We start from the raw sequence: 25,781 nt of genomic DNA on the forward strand, positions 1-25,781 counted from the left end.
CTAGAATGTGGAGGAAGCCTACAATTTCTTTCACTCAGCAATGCCAAAACTCCAAATAAGCATTCCAGGGAGAAAAACAGTACAAGTCCTCCAGACTCATTAAGAGACATGTTAGAAGTAAGCAGAGGAGGAATGGAAAGAAAATAAAAGAGTAAAGTAAAACTGTAATTCAAAATATTGTGTCAGTCACATTAAAAACAAACATTAGAGAAACATTTTCCTGCCATATAAAGAAAAAACAGCACTTCATTGAGAGTCTGGGTTACAAACCAAGGCTGGTCTAAAGTTGTAGTTGGCAAATTAAGCAACAGAACTGCATGTAAATTGAACAGCAAAGACTACACAATCATACAGGTGAACATTTTCACAAAGATTCTTACTGTCAGACCCAGCTTCAATCAGCTGGAAAAAAAATAAAGGAAAGTCATGAATTAGAGATAACATACAAGTAAATCACAGGAATGTTCGGAAGATGTTTTTATGGTAAAAATGAAAGCAGTGCCAATGGACACAATACTACACAACACTCTCCAGGAACCTAAGAAACATCCTTCTGTCTGTCACAGCAGAAGCCTGCTGCTCTGGTCTTCCCTTCAAGCCTCACACTCTCTTCTCCTTGCACTATGCTCCATGGTGGCTGAGTCTTAAACTCTTCCATTTCACTCTTCAAACTCCTCACCCAGTCCAGATGCTTTCTTCTCCTGGGCATGCTAACTTGCCTATCTTCCCTCCACCCCACCCCAGACAACTCCACCTGACCCAGTCATTCTTTTTATAAAGGAATATAAAGAATCAAATGGCCTCAAGTTGCACCAGAGGAGGTTTAGATTGGATACTAGGAAAAATTTCATCACCAAAAGGGTTGTCAGGCATTGGAACAGGCTGCCCAGGGAAGTGGTTGAGTCACCATCCCTGGAGGTATTTAGAAGACATGTAGATGTAGTGCTTAGGGACATGGTTTAGTGGTGGCGTTGGCAGTGCTGGGTTAACAGTTGGACTCGATGATCTTAAGGGTCTTTTCCAACCTAAACAATTCTATGATTCTATGACTGTAAAGAAGTGAAACAAGTATCCGGCTTCACACCATACTGAAGTGTAAGAAACCAGGTTCCAGGGTATGATCAAAAGCCATCAACATCAGGCTCCAAGGGGTCTGCTTGCAATAAAGGTGCACAGTCCTTATTACAGACAGAACTTGTACAGAAGCTGAAATTATTCTCCTATGGATTTAAATAGGCTTCTAAGCACTACAGGTTTGGGGGAAGGGGGTTTATTTGTGGGAAATTTTTTTGTTTGGTTTGGTTTTTAAGCATTGCAGAAAATTTAACTCTGAGGCTCTCCTTCCATTACTGGGAGCACAGGAAAAGAGCAGTGTGCCTAAAGTTCTCTCTTCTCCATGTCCAGCACTTATTTAAGGTTGAAGTTCATCATACAAATAAATTTGATTTAAAACTGTTTGGATATTTTAAAAAAATCTCTTTTTTATTTGGTATGATAAGAATAGATAGAAAAGACAGAGCAAAAAAAATTAGAAGTCTCTTTAAGCAGCACAATACTTTTGAAACAAGTCCTTTGACTCTTCTTTTGGAATTAGTTTCCTCTGGGAGTTTACTTTTTCCCTACAAATAAGAACAAAATCTAACCAGATTTTTATTTAAGTCTAAATAATTTATTCTGGGTTCAGGCACTAAACAGAAAACCAGACACACAATCCTAATCTGTATTTCTATCATCCACAAGGTTTAAAGCAAGATAAATAAACAAATACCAATTACACTGAGAATGAACCTCACACAAAGTCATTAGCCAATTGTCTTACAATAAAAGCCAATAAAATCTTTTATTTCAAGCAAACTGTTTTAACCAATACTAACATACTTAAGATATACACAGTATATTCACACTCATTCATGATGTAAAAAGGAGTTACCATAAATTTGTACCTTCCTCAGACACCAGAGAGCTCACAAGCACCCTATGAAACCCTGAACAGAATTAAAAAAAACTATACCCAGTCTTAGAGCAGCTCTCCTGTGTGCGTTTCAAAATAAATGCACAAACTTCATGGCTCAATCATCTTAGGTGCTATGCATCCTGGACCAATGCAGGCTCAAACTTAATCACTAACATCAAAGGTTATGCATTTTGCTATACCACAGGATGAACTTAGAGAACCCGTAGGGCTTTGTCCTCAACAGTTACAAGCAGGTGTTTTGAACCATCAGTCCTACAGAACCAAGGACAAAACGGGATTCTTTCCTGGTTCGAGTATCAGTAAAATGCTTGTCACTTTCCGATCACTATTGTACTTATTCCATCCCAGTGCATGTACACAAAAAAAAAAAGCAGTACTGCTGCAGATCACTGGTATTTCAAAGAAAAAAAGCCATCTACTCTGATCACATGTACGCAACACGAGGCTATTCAATTTCTTGACCTTTACCTTCCTTATGTTTCATACTATTCTAAGCATCATTTGTAACACTCGTTCACACTCCATTGCTCAAATATTCTCACTCCATCCCTTGAATTTCTTCAAAACTTGACCCTACTCTCAAACTTCCGTATTTTGAACATTGTGTTTTTCTTTCATTCCAGTCTACAAGTTCAGGATCCACAAATCACACATCAAGTAACAATGTCACTTTTGCCTTACCCAGATTTTTTTTAGAAGCTACTTTAAATTTCATCTTGGTACTAGCAGTTTTTTGGCATCTTGCACATGCATTCTGTCTTGCATCACATTCTCATGGAATTAAACACAAAGATCTAGACAAGATGAGGTTGGTTTTTAAAAAACAAATTTATATTCCTTGCATCCCAAAATATCATCAATGCATTGTAACTTGTAACTTTTTTATATATATATGTGCATACACAAAGTCACAGTGCACATAGACACAGCTTAGCTTTTGCAACAACAACAACAAATTACTCCCAAAAAGATAGTTTAGTAAAGTAATTCATTGAAGTACCGCTGAAATAGTCAATACATTTCTGTCATCCACAATTCAAAAGGTTTCTGTTAAAACAGAATTTGCTAGGAAATTTGGGTGGACTTACAAAGATGACAGTATAGACAAATATTTTTAAAAAAAACCAACAAACCAAAAACAACCACAAACAACCAAACAAGAAAATATAGCCTACCAAATATGTTGGTGGAATGTCCTTTCCGGGCAATTGGTTTGAGCTCATTATGTCCCCATCCATATTGCCTGTAATTGTCCCAGGCATGCTTCATCATCTAAGAGACAGAAAAAACAGGATTTAATTACATTATAAAACTAATTTGTATGAATACAGTATTTTATTCCTTATTTGAGACTTCATCTTTCACAGTCACCCTAGCTTACTTGCCACTCTTTCTTTTACAGAAATCAGATTATACAGCATGGATAAATTTGTAAACAACTTCAAGTCTATTTGACTTGAACTATAGAGCCTAATACTCTGCATAAGGATGTTTTCTTGTTCTTTCTTTCTTTTCCTTAAATATATGCAAAGACATTTAAGAATTTAAGCATACAGAATGCATTTAAGCATAAGGAATTGGTGAAAAATACTGGCTAGCGACTAAGACACTAACCAAAAGGAAAAAAACCTACCAATATATGAAGCATAAAGGAATTTATTTACACTGGTGCATCCAAGTATAACTAAACAATTTTGCAAAAGCCATAATAAATTTATTAGCAACACCTACTCGACAAAGATATAGTCTTACAGCCTCTACCAAAAGAAATACCAAAAGCTTTGCTCTTTAGAAAGTATAATAGACAAAGCAGTATAGAATTATTAATATTTGCTCCACAAAACATTCTCAAATACTGTAGCGAACTACGTTAAAAACAAAAGGTCTTGCTGACCCATAAGTATTAGTTGTGCACATCAGCCACTAAGCACTGTTTTTATGGATTTGCTAGAACTTTTTTAATTCCTTGTTTGTTTGCATACAACAGAAATTCAACAGCAACCAAATTGCAAAGGAAACGCACTTTAATATCAAATATTATTGGTTAAACAGACCAAAGCAAGTAACAAAGAAATCTGATTCTAAAAACCTGTTCTAAAAGAAGAGCCATGCGGTTGTAATCACAATGTTACACATTTTATTTCCTATTGCATCTTAAAAAGGGTATTAAAATATTGTTAATATAAACAAAAACGTCAAGAAAATGTATAGGACTTAAATCATGACTTCCACAAGTTTGAGAAATACTTTCTAAGAGGAGAAACTATGCTAATGTAACTAACAGACCGACACTAACTCTTTAAGAAACTGACTATATCAGCACAAGTAAAGTTTCCAGTATGATTTACAAGACTGAATTTTATTTTCATCAGAGTCACTGTACACATAGAAAACAGGAGGGAACAAGCAGATGCTGGCTAAAAAGTGAGGTGCAGCCCGTTGTCTTACCAGCACTACCTCACATAGAAGCTGCTCTCTTCTCTTACTGAGTTCAGGATTTAGTGGAAGCCAGCACCTGGTAATCCCAAGTCTTTCAAACTGCATCTAAACTGCCTGCCAAGACATGCAATACAATGTCCCTGTCTCCTTACAACCATCAAGAGATCCCTGTTCAACCTACACAGCCGTAATTCCTTTGAAATTAAACTCCCTCCAACTTTCCCATGGCTCAGTTAACTCATGGCCAGTGAGTAAATCTGAATCACAGCAAAGGTGTATATACACAGGAGCATTCCCAGAAGCTGGGAAGCACCCTTATGTTAAACTGACATCAACCTAGGCACAGACGTCCCTCTCAGGATGACAGAGGTCCCATTCCCATGACTTGTCATTCAAAATCAGCTCACACGTTGCTTTTGGTAGTTACACTAAAAGATTCTGAGACCTGATTAGGCAATAATACTGTATAGTTTCTTTTAGTGTCATGAACCTGTAATGTAAAAAAAAAAAGGAGGATGCAAATATACTTGAAGAGGAGAAAAAGCCATTTCATTAGCATTCACAAATTCCTTAGTGTTTACAAAGCACTTATCATATTGACCAATTAATAGCTATTAGAACATCAAGATGACTCAGGTAAAGTAATCCTCACTTGACAGGTAAGAAAACTGCAGCATGACAAACGCAGCAAAAGCCTGATAACAAGCAGTGTGGAAGTTCCTCTAAGACCTCTTACTGTGTTATCCAGAACCAACCTACAAATTTTAATGTAAAAATGTTCATTAACTTAAGACCACAGAATCAAGAATCACAGCACCATTCAAGCAGGAAGGGACCTCAGGGTGTCCCTAGTTCAACCTCCTGCTCCAAGTCATGGGATCAGACTGGACTACTTAAGGCTTTGTCGAGTCAGGGTGGACTTAAGGCTTTCTCCAGTCAGAATGACTGTCAGTCAAGTCCTCCATGAAGTGTCCTGCTCTAACTCACAGCTTGCCAGCCTACCTTCAAATCCTAAAAACTCTACCTGGGAAAACACAGACCTATAGTTTTAAAGGCACCAGAGGATGAAACTAAAGAATTACTGACCCATGAGCATTGTGTGTTTGATAATAAATGGACACCTAAACAATAAGGTGACATGGCAGATATAACCAACCTGCTTCCACATAAGGGAAACTGGGCTTCTGAGACCTCTGAATTCAAATATATAGAATCACAGAATCATTTAGGTTGGAAATGACCTGTAAGATCATCAAGTCCAACCGTTAACACTGTCAAGTCCACCACTAAACCATGTCCCCAAGAGCCACATCTACACATATATGGATATATGAATTAAATATTTCATGAAGGAGACTACTGACATTTCATGACTACTGACATTTTAGCTTTGTAAAAATCTCAAAATATAGGCAAATACCAGTATAGATCAAAACTAGCTAAGTCCAAAAGAAGAACAATAACTTGTTTCCTTCACAGTAGAATGTTAATCGTGGAATATTTCACTGTCCCAATTTGCTATGCTTCTCAGGGGGAAGATACAGATTTTAGTTACAGACTACTTTGTTCTGAGGAAATCCAAGAAAATTATGGAAATCACAAAGGGCTAAAACAGAATACATCACAATGTAAGATGTTTATATATCCATAAGACTGTAAGATAAAATTTAACCTAAGATAGAATGTCATTAAGGTAGGAACTGTAAAGGAATTGATTTCACCACATCCATGAATTAAAGCAGAAGTAGCTTAAGAATACACTACTGAGACCAGAAACTCTGATGAACACAAGAGACTAAGACACAGCTGACTGCATCATCTAAGGTTCTGAGATAGGAAATCGTATTTTGAGGAGACTAAGCTACTTTGATAAACACAAACATCTGTCTATGCTGTCTCCTCTGCCTCCCCTAAACAGCGTACAAAGAATATGGTGTTATAAACTCACCAAGAAACTTTTGACTTGATTACACTAACTAGTCAACCAATTTTTTCCAGATGAACAGTGAACATTACTCTGGCACACAGCTCATTACTCTCCTCTACCACAAAGTGATCAGACTTCATGATATCATGTTAGCAGATAACTGCACGTTACAAGCAAGCGCGAAACCTCACAGCTCTTGTATAAAATAGTAAGTTTTGTAAGGATAATACGCCAAGAGATCTTATAACAACATGGAGATTTGTTACTGCCAGAACTGGGAGCATGATAAACTATAGATACAACACCTATACTATTGGGAGCGGTTGTGCACGCAGAAGCTTTTGAGAGACAAGAGAAGATAGATGCCTCTGCCAGCTAGAAATTTAACAAAGGACTTAACTTTTGCTCAGGAAGTACAAGCAATGTGAACTCCTGATTGGAAAAACAAGACGATCTCTATGGTTATGCCAGATAGCATTTGTATAGTGAAAGTTGGAAAAGCTGAATAATAGCTGCAAGTACACATAAGCTTTTACTGGAAAAAAAAAAAAAACCAACCTTGCCTTTAAGAGGAAAGGGAAGTTTCAGACACTGACGGGCACATAAGGATTAATTATAATAGAAATAAGGTTAAAAACTCGGGGGGGGGGGGGGGGGAATGACGATGACAAACCAACAAAACACCAAAAAAACCTAACCCTTAAAGAACCCATGACAGAGGCATCAAGCTCAAGTAGAGTGAAAGTAACAAGCTGGTCCAGGCATGGATTAATAATTGTGAAAAAGGTGAGGGGTAGACTTCCATAGCTGAGGTTTCCATATCTGATCGCAGTTTGCCAAAGTGCTTGGAGCTTCATGGCATATCACATGAAGGTCCTACAATCTGTCCATGAGAGAACAAATGGTTTTAGTAATGGACTTTTTACTTACACTATTAATGCCAGAAGACTGATCTTGCTTTTGAAGGCAAAATCATTCATAGGGGATAGGTCCATTGAATACCACTCTTAAATGCTTATTAGGGGATGCACCATGTACAACAGCCAGCAAGATGCTGTTGCATATACAGCTTGGTAATTCTACGTAAAAGATTAATTTGGACTCTGCTGCAAGAAAGCCAGAATGGCAAGAAGCAGGGCATGTCTCAAATGCAGCTGTTTTTGTAGGCACACTGTTATCTAGATGCTTTTACTGACTTTAGAATGTGTTCATAGGATCTGATCTTCTATAGTCACTGGGAAATCAGGCTTTTATAGAGACAGAGTGGTAATGTCGCCTTTGGACAAAATAATAATTGTAACAGTAAAAGGAGGTTACAGTGATTGAAAAAGAGACTTTAAGAGACTACAGCAGCATGTTAAAAACAATAATTCAACCCAGATTGTTTCAAACTCCCCTTTCCACTCCTCAAAAAAGGGCAGACACCTAGCAAACAAAATAAAAGCCCTGAGAAATAAGCAAAAGAAATTATTCACTGGCAAATGGCAGTATTTACTGGTTTTGCCTAGAAATGAGAAACCTATCCTCTTCTTGCTATTCATCAGGAATGTGCATAAAAAACAGCAAATAGGGTTTGCTTTCAAAGGAACCTGCATTGGTTAACAGTATGATTTTAAGAGAGTTATATAAAACACCTTCAAATTCCTTTTTAAAATTAACCAAAGACTTGCTAAACGAGTTTACTGATCAATTGCCAGATTAAGAATTAATAACCATTTGCCAATGGTCTGCAGATAATACTTCTTGTAAGTTAAATTAAAAAGTTATATTTTCCTTCTACAGACACTCAGATTTTTGAAGAAACATAGAAAACTCGTACAGATTATCTTATTCACTGCCAATGAAAAAAGCCTGTTTTGAAGAGAATCATAGCAACATTAAGGTTGGAAAAGACCTCTCAGATCATCAGGTCCAGTGGTCAACCCAACACCACCATGCCTCCTAAACCATGTCCCAAACTACCACATCCACACATTTTTTAAACACCTCCAGGGATGGTGACTCCACCACCTCTCTGAGCAGCCTGTTCCAATGCCAGACCACTCTTGCAGTAAAGACATTTTGCCTAGTATCCAACCTAAACCTCCCCTGATGCAGCTTGAAGCCGTTTCCTCTCGTTCTATCACTAGTAACTTGGGAGGAAGGACAAACACCCACCTCACTACAACCTCCTTTCAGGTAGCTGTAGAGAGCAATAAGGTCTCCCCTCAGCCTCCTCTTCTCCAGGCTAAACAGCCCCAGTTCCCTCAGCTGCTCCTCATAAGATTGTTCTCCAGACCCTTCACCAGCTTCATTGCCCTTCTCTGGACACACTCCAGCACCTCAATGTCCTTCTTGTACTGAGGCGACCAAAACTGAACACTCAGTGCCAAGTACAGGGGCACAATCGCTTCCCTACTCCTGCTGGCCACACTATTCCTGATACAAGCCAGGATGCCATTGGCCCTTTTGGCCACCTGGGCACATTGATGGCTTGTATTCAGCCAGATGTCAACCAACACCCCAAGGTCCTTTTCTGCTGGGCAGCTTTCCAGACACTCTTCCCCAAGCCTGTAGCGTTGCATTGAGTTGTTGTGACCCAAGTGCAGGACCTGACACTTGGCCTTGTTAAACCTCATACAGTTGACCTCAGCCCATTGATCCAGCCTGCCCAGGTCCCTCTGCAGAGCCTTCCTACCCTTAAGCAGATTGACACTCCAGCCCAACTTGGTGTCATCTGCAAAACTTGCTGAGGGTGCACTCAGTCCCCTCATCTAGATCATTGATAAAGATATTAAACAAGACTGGCCCCAAAACCGAGTCCTGGGGAACCCTGCTCTATGACCAGCCATCAACTGGATTTTACTCTGTTCACCACAACTCTCTGGCCTTGGCCGTCTAGCCAGATTTTTTACTCAGCAAAGACTCCACCTGTTCAAGCCAGGAGTCTCCAGCTTCTCTAGGAGAATGCTGTGGGAGATGGTGTCAAAGGCTGTATTAAATCCAGGTAGATAACATCCACAGCCTTTCCCTCATCCACTAGGTGGGTCACCTGGCCATAAAAGGAGATGAGGTTGGTCAGGCAGGACCTGCCTTTCACGCACCCATGCTGGCTGGGCCTGATCCCCTGGTTGTCCTGCATGTGCCTGGTGGGATCATTCAAGATGAACCGCTCCATAACCTTCCCTGGTACCAGGGTCAGGCTGACAGGTCTGTAGTTCCCCAGATCCTCCTTCCAGCCCTTCTTGTAGATGGGTGTCACATTGGCAAGCCTACATTCCTAGCACATGTTCCTAGCACACAGAGAAAATTGTGTTTTCTTTTACTGATGTATCTGGTAACAAACCCATTACTAAAACAAAACTGTTTGTCAAATGTATGCAAAATGGGAAGCTTGTACTTTTTGGTGGCACGAAATACTTGAAATCTAAGATGCCCAATGGAACTATGGTGAAAATACTCCAGACTGGTGAGAACTGGAACAGTAGATGCAAAGGGCCTAAACTTGGAGAGCTTACAGCAGTGAACCAACTGCTTGAGTTTTTAAAAGAAAGCCAAATGCTTTTTTCCCCAAGGTGGTGAATCAGTGTTTTTGACCTTGTGTCCCCTCATGGTTTCAAGAGAAACTGGTAGTCATGGGTTTGACTGGTCCTGCAGTGTTCAGTAAACTAGAACCTCCCAGGTCATCTCCGTAAACAACCATGACCACACATCAGCCAGTAGAAAGCAGTTCCTTTCTTCCACTTTTGCCTTCTTCCAGTCTTGCCATTTTAGGCATCAGTCTAATATTCATCAGCTTACCCTTGCACTTCTGCTGGTTTTACTGCATCCTGAAGCCGAGACAGCAGACCTACATGAAGCCTGCAAGATGCAGAAGCAGCTTAGCTCCATACACTTCCATAAGAACCTCGCCTGTTTTGTTCTCCAATACTGAATATTTGCTTTTTGACTGCTGTTGAGCGCTATAGTGACATTTCTAAGGAACTATGACACACACTCTCATTCTCAAGTGGTAGTAAGTCACCTCACAACTTTTCATATTAAGCATGAAGTTGGAATTTCTCCCCCTCCAGCCCCAATATGCATGATCTTACATTTAGATGAGAAACAAAAGGGGAGATAATCACTCAGTCCCATAAGACTTTTCCCCAAATCTTCAGTCTGGCCTCAGTTTTCTCCTCCAGTGCTCCATGTTGGCAGCAAGGTTGGTCATACTATTATTCATCCATTTTCCAATGCTAAATAATTTACTTCTATAGTTTAGATTCCCATCACACATCCTCTATGGCCTCCAGCAGCATTTATTTGTACTCTCCATCTCCTGCCCTCTAACCAATTTCTCCAGGCAGAGATACAATCCTCCATCCCATGGCTACTTAGTTCAACAGCTGTTAGTGATAAACCTTGCCAAACACTTTTTGCAAAATGGTGTATATGATCATATCTCCCTTGTTCACATGCTTGTTGAATCTTTCAGGGATCTTCTATAGCTTTGTGCATCATGACATCATTAAAAATACACTGGGAGATCTTAGGTGTCTGTGTGCTCAACAATTCTATTCCCTGTTCTGGTTTCTGTTAATCTGCAGAGTTCATTCATCAGGCATAGGGGTCTGCTGTTCTTCGATCTCCCCCTGAATCCCTTTCAAAAACTGATGTCTTGCTAGCCACCTTCCAGTCCCTGATAACAAAGCAGAAAATAGGAATAGATGCCAGCAATGCAAATCAAGAACTCAAATCTCAGAGCAAAATAAGTCAAAGTAAACTGTTGCAAGTTTCACGTATTTCAGTATTGTATGCAGATGGTCCATGTCTGAATGGAACACAACATAGAAGGTTACTAACCAACTACAAGTAGCTCACATTGTGTATCCACAACGTTAATATCAATAATTCTGAGATGTAACATCAAGAAAACTGTGTTAAACACACTGGCATATATTCTATGGAGTTGCTCTGGGAAACACAGAAGGGACACCATACATAAATCAAAAATGCAAAGATGACTAACAATTAGTAGAATTTTACTATATTTAAGAGGATGCTCTTGCTTTCCAAAGTCTCCATAGCTGCAAAAACACGCATTGTCACTTGTATAATAGATCTTGTATCACAGATCTTGTATCATTTAATATAGAGCTCTCTTCCATGTAGCCATAATTCATGATTTTTGCCACCAACATTTCCATAGTACAGGAATAAATGGCACAAGATACGAAATTTTAAAAACAGCAGCAATGTCAATCAGATATCATGGAGCCTTTTAAATTATCCAGTTCTGAAGATAAGTAATTTACCTGTGTTTTGTTCATTTTTGTTTGGCTGATTATATCAGGGAAGTGAAATATTTCCTTGTTTTTTTAATTTTATTTTGCGTTTATGAATTTAAATACTGCAAATGTGCTAGTTCATTGTTGAAAGACAGGTTCTTTTCACAATGGGCTGGAAAAAAGCTATTTTTAATAGTGAAGACCTTCTGGAATTTTTAACATGCTTCCAATAATGCAAGAGCAGTGGAGAACTCTAACTGCTACAACTTGAATATAATGATTCATTTTTTAAAATATCTTCAAACACACAAACTTGCATTCCTCATTAGTATCATTTTAAGTTACCAACCAAAGCAACCTATTCAGGATGCGCAGCTGAAATACTGCACCACCCACACCAGGAGCTTTATTTTCACCATTCTGTCCGAGCAAAATTAATACACAAAGCTACAAAGCTTCTCCCAGGCATAAATTAAAGATTTACAGATGTAAAATAAGCTCTTTATACAATCATCCCAACATGCTGGGACACAACTTTGTGCAGGGCCATTCCTAACTTGCCTGTACTGGCCAAAGTGTTAATTGCACAATTTTTATTATAATATATAAATTGAAAATTAATTTACTAACAGGCTTGAGCAAAAAGAGTCCATCCTTCCTTTACACAGATTTCACTCATTCAGTAAAAATGAGATACGCATTAAAAAGGTGCAGTAAAACTAATTTAAAGCCAGCTTAGCTGTTCTCAACATGCTGAATTACATTTGAGAATCCAGAACAGAAAATCCAAATAGCATGCAAACAAAACCACTTAATAAATGATGTATGTGTATACATATTTTATGTGTATACACGTATATAGATACAAACACATTTTTATGTATACACAATTATATTTTAGACAAACACACACTGCTGGGGAGTGTTATCTTAAATACTGAAAGAGATTGGTCATAATATTTATTGTTCCCAATAAGAATGAAGCACAAAGTCAGGAGCAGTGAGCTACAAAACACAGTGCAAAACTCAACACAATAAGCATGTATTACTAAAAACTGATGTCCTAACCAACCAGAAGTCGAAGCAAGTTTGACCAAGAAAACAAAGAGTAAAGTGTCAGCAACAACAAAATTGTTCTAAACTGGTTTTGGATGCTGAAAAGAGTCCCCCAGTTACAGAAGGCAGCCTATTTGGCTAGATCAGACACACTGCAATTAAAAAAAAAAATCAGATTAACAGTGGAAGGTGTGTGAATAGCAACTATGACAAGAGGAGTTATGCAGCAGAAAGACCTCTACATGATTATTTCTTCCGCACAGTGTCTTCTCAATAAGCACACAAAATAGAACTCAGGTAAAAGGACACTTACTCACTATTTTTAACCTGATTTCTTAAGAGAATAAGGATTGTGCAATCTTGCTGACTGTACATCTGTCATTCGCCACATACATTTCTGGTAGTCTTTGAATCCACTCTCTAATTTCAAAGCTGATTTTAGAGAGCTGCAGGAACCAGATACTTGAGACCTCTACTTGTGGGGGTGGCAGGGCAAAGAAAAAAAATATCTGTGGCTAGGTAAGGTAGACAGACACAAATTAGTACCCCAACTGAGAGGAAGGCAGTTTCCAACCCTTTATTCATTCACTGGGGCAGCATTTAGCATGCAGGTAGCTCTAAACCAGGCACAGAACACATTGCAACCCATGCAGTCAAACAGGAAGATAAGAGGGCATTCACAGCAACATGTGAATGAGGAGCAGAAGGTGGTATAAAGGGATTTAGGTCAAAAATCCATAGGAAACCATTAGTTTTACTGCTTATAAAATAACCTGCTACTTCTCAACATTATTAGAAGCCTCTTGAGAATCAGAGACCATGATGAAAATACACTTTAATCACTTCTCTTGGCACATTTCTAAAATATTTCCAAAATTGCCTCCACTAATATTAAATAAATTATCTTCCTACCTTCCCTTCTAAGAGGCAACACATTAGAAGTTGCATTTTAAGAGAGGATACAATGAAAGTTTTGCTGAAGGCCACAATAAGTTCACTGGCAAAAGAATTCAAGTCAGACCATCCCCAGCTTCCCAGCTGGAACCTTGCTCCTCACTTGTGCACAGCATCCAAATGTAAGAGCAACTCATTCTGCAGGTGTCAGATGTAGCAAGTGACCTTCAACTGTGGCCCCTATGCTCCCTGGATGCCCATTTCACAACAAGCTTTGCTTAAGTGTCTTTCTCCACTATTTTTTTTTTTTTAATTAGAAAGGCAAGATAAGCAGGAACAGAACTAAAATTTTGCTGTGTTGAAAACTTATCAAAGCAACAAGACATCTCCTTGCTATCCCATGTCATTAAACATAACAGCTTTCAAGCTGCACAAGAAGAAAGCATGATACAGCTAGCAGCTTCAGTCACTTCACAACTCTAGCTTATTGGATAGGAAGCTCAACGTGAGCAAACAGAGTGCTGCTGCAGCCAAGAAGGCCAACAGGATGCTGGGTTGCATCAAAAAAGGCATCAGCAGCAGAGATACAGAAGTCATTATCCCGCTCTACTCAGCGCTTGTCAGGCCACACCTGGAGTACTGTGTACAGTTCTGGTCCCCGCTATACAAAAAGGCTGTGGACAGGCTGGAAGGGGTCCAGAGAAGGGCCACCAAGATGATCAAAGGACTAGGAAGCCTGCCATACAAGGACAGGCTGGGAGAACTGGGTTTGTTCAGCCTTGAGAAAAGGAGGCACAGAGGGGATGTCATCACCGTGTACCAGTACTTAACTGGGTAGCTACAAAGAAGATGGAGACTCCCTTTTTACACGGAGTCACATGGAGAGGAAAGGGGGAATGGACACAAATTGCTCTTGGGGAGATTCCGATTGGACACGAGAGGAAAATTTTTCACAGTGAGGACAGTCAGCCATTGGAATAATCTCCCCAGGGAAGTGGTTGACTTGGCCACGTTGGACACCTTTAAGAGTCGTCTGGACAGGGTGCTGGGCCATCTTGTTTAGACTGTGCTCTTCCTAGGAAGGTTGGACTAGATGATCCCTGAGGTCCCTTCCAACCTGTGATTCTGTGATTTGAGTGGACATCACTCCTCCTTTGAGCTGAATTAAAAAAGGTCTGTGTACAATCAGCACTGCCTAATTATATGACCATGTATCACAACAAATACAGAACAAGCAATAGGACAAAAGCTCCAGAGAACTCAGATTTTCCAGTCTAACTTTGAAACCTAGAACATAAAAACTATTTCACTCAAGTTTAATTAACTGCATTTGTGTACCATTCTGAGAAGCTTTCTTCCAGCTGACAGGCTTAGCCAAACATCATCCTATCACAAAATGGCTGCATTTGTAATGGACCTCTGAAGGTCATCTAGTCCAACCTCCCTCCTCAAGCAAGGTAATCTGAAGCAGGCTGCCCAGGTCCATGACGCCCAGTCATCTTACAAATATCTCCGAGGAGGGAGACTCCACCACCTCTCTGGGCAACCTGCTCCAGGGCTTGGTCACCCTCACAGTAAACAAGGGTTTCCAATGTTCAGATGGAGCCTCCTATGTTTCAGTTTGTGCCCTTTGCTTATTTCCCCATCACGGGCACCACTGAAAAGAGCCTGTCTCCATCCTCTTTGCACCCTCCCTTCAGGTATTTACATACATTGGTAAGATCTCCCTGAGCCTTCTCTTATCCAGGACACAGTCCCAGCTCTCAACCTTTCCTCAGGTGAGAGATGCTCCAGTTCCTTAACCACCTTTGTGGTCCTTCACTGGACTCTCTCCGTGTCTCTCATACTGGGGAGCCTAGAAATGGATACAGCACTCCAGGTGTGGCCTCACCAGTGCTGAGCAGTGGGGAGGGATCACCTCCTTCAACCTGCTGGCAATACATTGTCTATTGCAGCCCAAGATATAATTAGCCACCTTTGCTGCAAGGGCACATTGCTGGCTCATGTTCAACTTGATGCCCACCAGGACTCCCAAGTCCTTTTCTGCAAAGCTCTTTTCCAGATTGTTGGCCTCCAGCACATACTGGTGCATGGGGTTGCTCCTCCCCAGGTGAAGGACTTTGCACTTCCCCTTGTTGAACTACATGAGGTTCCTGTCAGTCCATTTCCCCAGCCTGTTGAGGTCCCTCTGGGTGGCAGCACAATGCTCTGGCATATCAGCCACTCCTCCCAGTTTTGTCATCAGCAAACTTGATGAGGGTATATTGTGTCTCCTTTCAGGTAGTTGTAGAGAGCAATAAGGTCTCCCCTCAGCCTCCTCTTCTCCAGGCTAAACAGCCCCAGTTCCCTCAGCTGCTCCTCATAAGATTGTTCTCCAGACCCTTCACCAGCTTCATTGCCCTTCTCTGGACACACTCCAGCACCTCAATGTCCTTCTTGTACTGAGGCGACCAAAACTGAACACTCAGTGCCAAGTACAGGGGCACAATCGCTTCCCTACTCCTGCTGGCCACACTATTCCTGATACAAGCCAGGATGCCATTGGCCCTTTTGGCCACCTGGGCACATTGATGGCTTGTATTCAGCCAGATGTCAACCAACACCCCAAGGTCCTTTTCTGCTGGGCAGCTTTCCAGACACTCTTCCCCAAGCCTGTAGCGTTGCATTAAGTTGTTGTGACCCAAGTGCAGGACCTGGCACTTGGCCTTGTTAAACCTCATACAGTTGACCTCAGCTCATTGATCCAGCCTGTCCAGGTACCCCTGCAGAGCCTTCCTTACGATTCTATGATTCTCTTCCACTAAGGATATGTCCTTCTTGCTCCATACTTTCTCAATGGTCACCAGGGCCTGGGATTTCTGAAGGCCAGTATTATCAGTCCAGACTGAGGCAAAAAAAGAACCTCAGCTTCTTCCATGTCCTATGTCACCAGGTCCCTTGCCTCATTCAGCAGGAGGTCCACATATTCTTTAATCTTCCTTTTGTCACCTGTGTACTTACAGAAGCCCTTCATATTGCTTTTGACATCCCTTGCCAGATTCACTTGCAGTAAGGCTTTGGTTTTTCTAACTCTAGCTCTGCAAGCTCAGACAGTATTCCTCCCAAGTTAACTGTCCCTGTTTCCACCTTCTGTATGCTTCCTTTCTGTGTCTGCTTTTGAAAGAGCTCCTGGCATTTTTGCCTGACTTCCTGCTCACTGGGATGGACAGCTTTTGAGCTTAGTGGAAGTGATCCTTCAATATTAACCAGCTTTCTTAGGCCCCTCTTCCCTCCAGGGCCTTATACCAAGGGGCTCTAACAAGCAGATCTTTGAAGAGGTCAAAGTCCACTTTCTTAAAGCTTGAGGGTTGTGAGATTGCTTTTTGCCCTTCTCTCTCCTTTCAGGATTCTAAACTCTACTATTTCATGGTTCCTATAGTGAAGGTTACCTTTGAAATTCACATCCCCAAACCCCTCCTCCTTTGTGAGTATGAGGTTTAGCAGGGCACCTCTCCTCATTGGCTCCACTATCATTTGGAGTTGTCATCAGTGCACTCCAGGAAACTCTTGCATTGCTTGTGCCCTGCTGTGTTGTGCCTCCAGCAAATACTGAATTGGTTGAAGTCCCCCATGAAGACCACGGCCTGCAAACATGACACTGCTCCAACCTATCTGTAGAGTGCCTCACCCACTTGTTATTCCTGGTCAGGCAGCCTATAGCAGTGTCACCTGTACCAGTCTGCTCTTTAATCCTCACGCAGAAGCTCTCAGTGGTTCATCATCCATCCCCAGGCACTCCAGCTGCTCTCTCACATAAAAGGCAGCTTCACCCCCTCATTTTCCTGGCAGAGTCTTCTTAAAGAGTCTGTATCCCTCCAGTGCAACACTCCCGTCATGCAAGTCATCCCACCACACCTCCATGATATCTCAACAAGATCACAGCCCTGCACACAGATTGACTCATCACGTTTAGTCCCCGTGCCCCACGCATTATTGTACATGCACTTCAGAGAGGTACCCTTGCATGCTGATTTCCCAGAAAGGGTTTTAGGGATTTCTCCATAATGGTGCCTCATAGGCACTTCCTTGCTTATATGCAAACGCTAGAGGTGATCCTACTTAAGCCCTGTTTTGCTGATTTTGTGATCTTTCTGTCCCATGACCACAGGCCTTTTGTTCATCCACTCTGTCAGTCAATCCCTCACAGGGCTGCCAGTTAGTCTCTCCCTCCCTCATCGTTCCTAGTTCAAAGCCCTTCTTACGAGGTCAACCACCCTGCTAGCAAAGACGCCTTTGTCCTGCCTTAGTGAGGTGGATCCCATCTCTCCCAGGCAGACCCTGCAAACAGGATCCCATGGTGGTAGAACCCAAAGCTTTATTGCCAAAGTCCACAACCAACTGCTGACATGCATCGTCAGAGCCGCCCTCCTCACACCCGTTCACCTTAAGCACCACCCAGACCCCCAGCTCCCTGACAATCACCCCCAGAGCTTTGGAGTCAGTATGAATGCAGAAACTATAAAGTATGTAATACAATACATACTGACTTGTATGTAGAACTTATACATCTATAATTTTAACACTCTAAGACCTCTTGACTTCAACACTCCAAGACCTCAAAATAAGCAATAAAATGTTTAGAACTAGGGGTATGTGTGTATATGATTATCCTGCATGGGATTAGTACTATTATTGGGTGAAATACTCTAATGAGTATCTGAAATGAATGCTGGAGGTAAGGCAGTACTGCAAAACCTTAGGCTTAAATGAAAGAAAACCTGAACCCTAAGTATGGCGAAAAGAATAAAAGTTGTCCTTATTCGACTGGGTAAAATGTAACTCTTCAAGGAAACATAACTCATTAAAAAAAAAGCACTATCTGTAATAATTACAATTTAACTGCAGAAAAAATGAATATTCTGAACACCATTTAAAGGCCATAATAATGGATATTAAGTGCCAAAAATTCCTAGTGCTCATGCAATTTATATCTAATTTAACTTGGAAAGGAAGACAGTGACTTCCAAAAAGATGAGTTTTGTTCTTAATTTCTTTGCATTAACCACAATGGAAAGAAACATCTTAATCTTTTTTTGAAAATTATACAAATTACATCTACCATCTTATAAAAGCATTTTCTCATCTTTACTTAGTAACAACAACAAAAAAAACCACTAAAATATTAATACAAAGCTAAAGTGTAGCAGCAAGAATAATTTTCAGATGTGTTTATTCTTAAAATACTAGTTCAATAAAAACCATAGCTTTTTTTAAAAGCCAGAAAAACAAGCTAATATACTAGAGAAGTACTACAAAGCATGTACAGTAAGCAGGTGGAAAACCTTTACTTCGAAGTTCTTGCTGTGCATCCAAAATAATCAGCCAACTCATAAATAGTCCTTATTGAAATAAGTGATTTAATAGCTTGTTAGAACAGCATATAGACAAATTGTAGAATTCTGTGAATTAGTTACAATTGAGAATACAATGTAACACTAAATATAAATATCAGAACCAAAGACTAAAACAAAACCAAGAGATCCAGATTCTGCTCCTGGTTTATTCCATGACCTTACTGAGCACAGAGAGGGAGGCTTCTTGAACATTCCTATTCTATAAAGCTTACTAATGCTTTACAAAGCTCTCTTAAGACCATTATACAACTTATAAAAGTAATAAGTACTTTTCAAAAAATCAAAATATGTTTTTTAAATATTTGAGTACTACAAAACCACTCTCTGTGTGAAGATCTGTTAAAAAAGACTTCACCAAGTTGCTCTTTGGAAAGAAAAGGTGGTAATAATTTTTCTGTAAAAATGATAGAAGCAAGATTCCTGTTTTTCCAGTCTTCCTCCCAATTTTAAAGAGCAATGTACCTGCTACAGCATGTAGCCCAATTCTACAGAGTTTTTCACCATTTGATACTAAGCAAAATATGCTGTATAAATTAATTTTGTGAATTTAAGCAGTCTAAAGCTGTTTTGAGAGAGTAAAGTTCCTCAAATATGCATCAGGACACTTCAAAGTAAACCAAGGCACAAGCCAAATGCCTTCTTAGGACCACATGGCATTCTGAAGCCAGACAGCTAGCCTCCAAAGAGCTAGCAGCTTCCCTGGGCTTTTTTGTTTTCTCAATCCAGGCAACCATAATGTCTTGAATGTGAGAAACACTACATAAGCTAGGTGTAGACCTATGTTAGAGATATTGATTCATAGAATTTGTTATCTTTTTTTTTTGCTACATATCTGCCTCATCTACAAAGACTATTAGTAATAGTCTACACTGATTACAAAAAAAACCAACAGTGAGAGAAGACCTCGGTGATGATCATAGCATATTTCAAAACACAGTTTGCATCTCTGGAATCACTGCAGCCTTCTGTGATATATCTGATGCTGTCAAAACAGGTTTCAGGCAAAATATTATTCATCTGACACTTTTGATGTGTTTTGTCTCAGTCAAAAATGCACCAACAATGGGTTCTTCAGCATTATCATTTGTCCATTCTCACTAGCAGACCTTCTGCTCCTGTATTCTAGCCCTTCAGGCTGTAGAAGTGATGATCTGCCACCCTACATCAAAGAATTTAAAAATTCTGGAGATCATCTGATAGCTACAGTGCTAACAAGACTGACTCAATGAAGGTAATTCACATGACAGGAGGTTCAGTCATGCTGATATGATCCTGGACTGTTCAAGTACAGCAGTCACACTGCTGAAGACTGTTCAGTGCAAAGGTATGATTATCCTAACTGAAGTACTTACCCACTTAATACATAGTCCCATAAAATCTTTGGTCTGGCTGTGAAAAACTACACTTCAGAAACCACAACAGAAGCCATTAACAAGTTATGCAATAAAAAAACAGCTTGTCAGTGTGATTCACATGTAAGCTGATCATCCAAAAAAAAAAAAAAAAGGAGTAAGCCTTTTGCAGCACAGGATTTGTGGCAACTGCAGCTAAGGATCACCAGAGCTATCAGTTAAACTACACTGGATTCCTTACAAATTTCTATACCTTCAGGTTTAGATCAGTAAGAATTGCCCCAATTTTACTACATATCCATGTCACTAAGAAAACTGCCACTTTGTATTAACCTATAGCTTCTCATCTCCTCCCATAGTCTACATTCTGACAAAACCTCAGAAACACAAATACTAATTTTCAGCTCTCCCTCCAATTCCAGGCTTGATCTATAGGAACTTTAGTTGATTATTTCTTCCAGCTAGCTCTTAATTGTAAGCTGTGCTTTCACATTACTTCGTCAGCTCAGTTTTATTCTACCCATTAAATCCACCAGTGGCAGACTCAAAGGTATTCAAATACAGTAAACTGCAGTTAAAAGTAAGAAGTGTCAACAACTACATGGTCATACCATTCACCTCCACTTTTCAGAAGGCATTTTGAAAAGATTCTCTGTGTATTCTCACTGAAAATGTTTGAGGACACGGTTTTCAAAAGGAGTAGATCCTTTTGCAATCCACAATTCAGTGCTGTCCTTTGGGGAACAGCCCTAACAAAGCAGGATCGAGGGGGTCCAGTATTCCACACACAACTTCTCAGTCAAAAGTGTTTCTGCAGTAGTTTAACAGAATAGGCACACCTTCTGGAGAAGGATTTACTACTTGAGAGATTCAAATAGTAATACAGCTCCATAGTCCATCATTCATGTATTATAAGAAGTTGTTCATTATTTGATAAGAGTGGATTTCATCTAGTTATCATTAATACTCAAAATTCCAACTTGGGTGATCTACCCACATCATGGTACATATTCCAGCTGTAACTCCTCCTATTATGAGGACAGGTGTATGACTGACTTATTTTTGCTTGGTTTTATGAGCTAACTAAATGCAGATTACAATTTAAAAGAACATTTTGCTGATATAGCTAAGTGCTGTGGTGCTGGATGTTCTTTAATTACAGAGCCTGTGCTTGTCTACCTCTGGCCTGAACCATTCCTGCTTACTTGATAATAGGAAACTTATTTCCAGGACAAGAGAAGGCAATGAATCTCACAGCCAACCAGGAGTGGAAAGGATAAGACCAGGAACAGCAACTGCCATAGCATAAGCTGCCACAGAATCAAAAGCCTAAGCCAACATCTTAGTTTGGGTGTTTTACAGGTAAATGAACTCTTAGTTTTTTAGACCCATTTAACACTTACTTTGAAAAGCATGTGACAATTTGGTAATACGTAAATTTTAGCAGCATGTCTTTTTATTCCCTTATCTTTTCAATCCACTTTTTAAACATTTAAAAATATCTTGTGACACACTAAAATATCCCATGCTTTGACTGGAAACTGACAAAGTCAAGCTTTGCTTTAAGGACTTGCTCATTGCTGTTCCATGTGTTAATGACAAATTCACTTTGAACCCATACAAGTTGAAGAAATCCTTAAAATCATTTTCAAGCTGTTATCCAGTAAAATATTAACACCCCAACACCAGGAAAAAACATTTAATAATGCTGATGTCCATTAACACTTGATGTGCACTTTTAGCTTACTGTTTATTAAAATGTGTTGTAGTCCTGTTTTTTTCTTTTTAATATAAAAAACCAGCAAATAAATGCCATATAAATAACTATCAGATACAAGAACAGGTAAGACCACATCATAATCATCTTTACCTCTTTAATTTTGTTCCTCTTCTCTCGGATATCCGGGTCTGCTGGTTCTCCACTGTTTATCCCTATAAGATTTGGTAAAGGAACAGGGGGCAGTGGCTTGTTGTCTTTCTTTTTCAACTCTTGCACTACTTTGTTCTTTTCTGTCTGAATCTCAGCTTTAATCTCATCACGCGATTTCTTCAATTTCTCCTTAGCCTCTTCCAGAGCCTTTTCATGATCTGCTCGGATCTTATTTCTCAGACGTTCCTCTTCTTCTCTAGAGACACAAATGCTAGTCAGCAACTTGTTACTAAAAACACATTGCTTATAAACAAACTGCACCTTCAAAAGAAGCCACAGTTTACTGAATTGTTAGTGTACAATCCTACGCTATTTTTGCCATGAACCCCCAAAAAGGACCAACACACACCATAGCAACACTACTGTAGAAATATGTTTCATAGGGGTTTTCTCGATTATATCTCAGCACCTTTGCTTGTCTACTCAAGAATTTAGAGAGGAAAAGTCCTACATCCCAACTTCAGCTACAGGATGTGTCAGAGGCACATGTAGCAATCATTGTTTTAAAAAATAATCAGAAGGGCTCTTCTTTTGCACTATAAATACGTAGTACATAACTTGTCAAGATCTGCAGTAACCACTACCAAAAAAAGAAAAAATTGCAGCCACTCTTTTTATTAAGAGGTGTGAGTTGCAAGAGCTGCAAACCCCACCACAGCATGTTTTATCTTGAACACTGTCCATAAACCTCATAAGTTAAATGCAGTTAATTATAAAGCCATTTAGGAACACAAGAGCTTTTAGTAAAGCATGATTTTGAACTCACTGTCAACAAAACCAACATATCTTGGTTCTAAACACAATCTTCCATCATGATCTTTAATGATCAGTAAAAGTTTCAAGATTCACACACAAAATGAAGAATGTTGTTTTAAAGCCTGGGTTCAACAAGAGGTTATTTTAACGGCAGACAAAAATGGCCCATTCTAGTCCTAAAATATTTCAAGGCATCAGAAAAATACACACCAGACTCAATATAATACCACCTTTTCAAGCTTCTTTAAAATAGAGTTGCTCAATGACTAATGGAATCAAAAATAGTTGTAGAGATTTAAAACAAACACTAATTACAAAAAAACCCACCACACACAAAAAAAAGAAAAAACAAACAAACCACCATACACACTCCCTCTGTTTCCTCCCCCAGGCAAAAATACTTTTTCCTCAAAGAGTATTAAGAAGACAGCAGATAATGGAAAGGAAAAAAAGGCAAGAAGCAAGCCATGTAAGAAATATCAAGCTTGGCCTCCTGGCCTGCCTTTAAGAGTAACTGAGCCACTTGACTCGTATAACCTTTTTTCCCAGTATACTGAAAACGTACCTATGAAAAGGAGCAACCACTCCATATGTGAGAATCAGAATAGAAGAGTTCAGTTGGAAGGGACCTACAGCAATCATCTAGTTCAACCACAATTAAAAGCCAATCCAAAGTTTACAGAAAAAATAAACACAAGATTGACAACTGTTAACCAAACACTGACAACAAAAATAGGAATGTATCTCCATTTTTAAATTGAGGTATTTTTCCTACAAGGGTTATTAAGAATATTTGGCAAAGTCTGTGATAAACCAATAACATTTCCAGACATTCAAGCAAATTTTAAGTAACTTGCTGGGGTGCTGTGATGGAATATTTGGCAATATGGACAGATATTACTGTGCTTTGCAAGTGTAACAGAACTGTTTTTATTAATCTCACAGATCAAGCTCATGCCATGTCTGTCTATTATAGGGCACTGCTTTACCTTTACAAAAAAAGGGCAAAGAATTAAGCTAGTAATGAATAACCTGCATAGAGTTGATACAGATGTATCATATGTATATGTATCAGGGCAATCCCACCAGACTGGTCAATTTTGTGCAAGTTTTGACTGTAACAGTCCTCTGTCTAAGGAGAGCTGATTTTAAGTCCAAGTGCCATAAATCAAGCTTTTAGTTCCAGAAATTCACTGTTCAAACTCCCAGTGCACTAGCCCTGACTGCTATCTCATAAACATTCAGTATATTTAAGGTAAAATTTACACACTTTTCTGCTCCAGTCTTTAGATTGTGCTCAAACACTCAAATAGAGACATTTTTTAGGCACATATTTTATTCTCAATTTGAGAAAGTCTGACATCACTTCATGCCATCCAGAAAATAACTTCCCAGTTTACAGGCCAATGTGGATAACATGCAGGGGGAAAACCATGGTACTATAACATAAATGCTCCCAAAATGCATTGTTACACAAGGAGTGTTTATTAGCCCTTAAGTTTTTCTTAAGTGCTATTCGGTTTGCATTTTAAAAAAAAAAAATCAGAGTGGCATTATTACCTTTTGATATTTCAATACCAGAAATACAATGCAATATTTTAACAGATACACTGACTGAAAGGTGTTCAAACTGAAGTTCTTCAGCTGCTTTTCTCAATACAACCCACATCACATCCATATTTCTCCCAAACAGTTAAAAAAAAAAAAAGAGACTGAGCTCCTCACTTTGACAACCAAATCCGAGTTCATTAACACTGTTGAACAGCAGAAGTCCTTCTCTCCCTCAACTGTAGAACTTTCCAAGTGGCAATAAGTAAATCCATTTAGGATAACTTTTATTTCTACTATGACCCATTTATGGGGGAAAATAACTTTCTTCTATTGATGTAAAAGTTACTCACATTCTATTGCAGCAGCAATAAACTCAATTCAGTAAAAAAACCAGCTGAAAATTTCTATCAACTGAAAGCAGTGAAACCATAGTTCTAGCAGAGAGCTCTGTGTAAGATGCAGCTAGAGAGAACGAGAACGAGGTCGCCAGAATGAGACATCATTCCCCACAGTCATGTTCTCACCAAGGGACAGCATGCTGTAGAGGAGCCAAAGAGATGGCTTACAGAGAACAAGAAATAGAAAGTGTTATTGAACATTTAAGAATCAAAATACTTTAGTGTGGGGATAATGTATTTTGGAGTTACATTTCTCATTTTCAAAACTCAGTTTCTGGATGCAAGTAACAGCCTTTACCTTCTAACTAGATTTACTAACATTTTGTTAACAGATATTGAAATTCTTTTTGCAAAGGATCAACCATTGCTGAAAAACCTGAATCTCTAGAAAAAGATGGTAACCATGTATCTCAGACCTTAATAAAAAGATGTTCAAGGTATATCCACATTAACCTAATTTGAAAAGGATGCTTTACAATGAGTATGCTTTATTCATAAATAGAAGTATTTTTGGTAAAACCTATGGTTAACATGCATGACCCCAAATACCATCCTCCTGTGTGAAAAAGATTAATGATGTCTGAGTAGTTATAGTGAGTGTGACTCACTAAAATGAGTCACTGGTGATGTGCTTTGTGCACCTTCACGATTTTGCACCATTCAGTTCAAGTGCCATGAAGATTTTTGCCTTTACTTTTCCTTTAAATTTTCAAGTCCCAGGTGCTGCATACAACAGTAGTAATAAAAGCTCCATCACTCTACCAACTTAATCTACTTCTAGAGTCAAACTGCATGAAACAGCCATAAATTGGAAAACCAGTTTTGAACTCACGTCTGTTTACACTGCAGGAACCACTATAT

General features: G+C 39.4%; 1 protein-coding gene across 2 annotated transcripts in view; it reads right to left on the reverse strand.

Moving 5' to 3' along the window:
• MAN1A2 (mannosidase alpha class 1A member 2) overlaps positions 1–25,781 on the reverse strand; it is a 143,504-nt gene that overhangs the window by 93,647 nt on the left and 24,076 nt on the right. For both annotated transcript variants that reach the window (XM_075107946.1, XM_075107949.1), the window contains exons 2-3: positions 22,156–22,411; positions 3,151–3,247 (exon numbers count right to left, since the gene is read on the reverse strand). In XM_075107946.1, coding sequence (XP_074964047.1) covers positions 3,151–3,247; positions 22,156–22,411 — 353 coding nt within the window. The remainder of the gene's footprint in view (positions 1–3,150; positions 3,248–22,155; positions 22,412–25,781) is intronic.

The sequence above is a fragment of the Phalacrocorax aristotelis genome, chromosome 1 (assembly GCF_949628215.1).
Source record: "Phalacrocorax aristotelis chromosome 1, bGulAri2.1, whole genome shotgun sequence".
Lineage (NCBI taxonomy): Eukaryota > Metazoa > Chordata > Aves > Suliformes > Phalacrocoracidae > Phalacrocorax > Phalacrocorax aristotelis.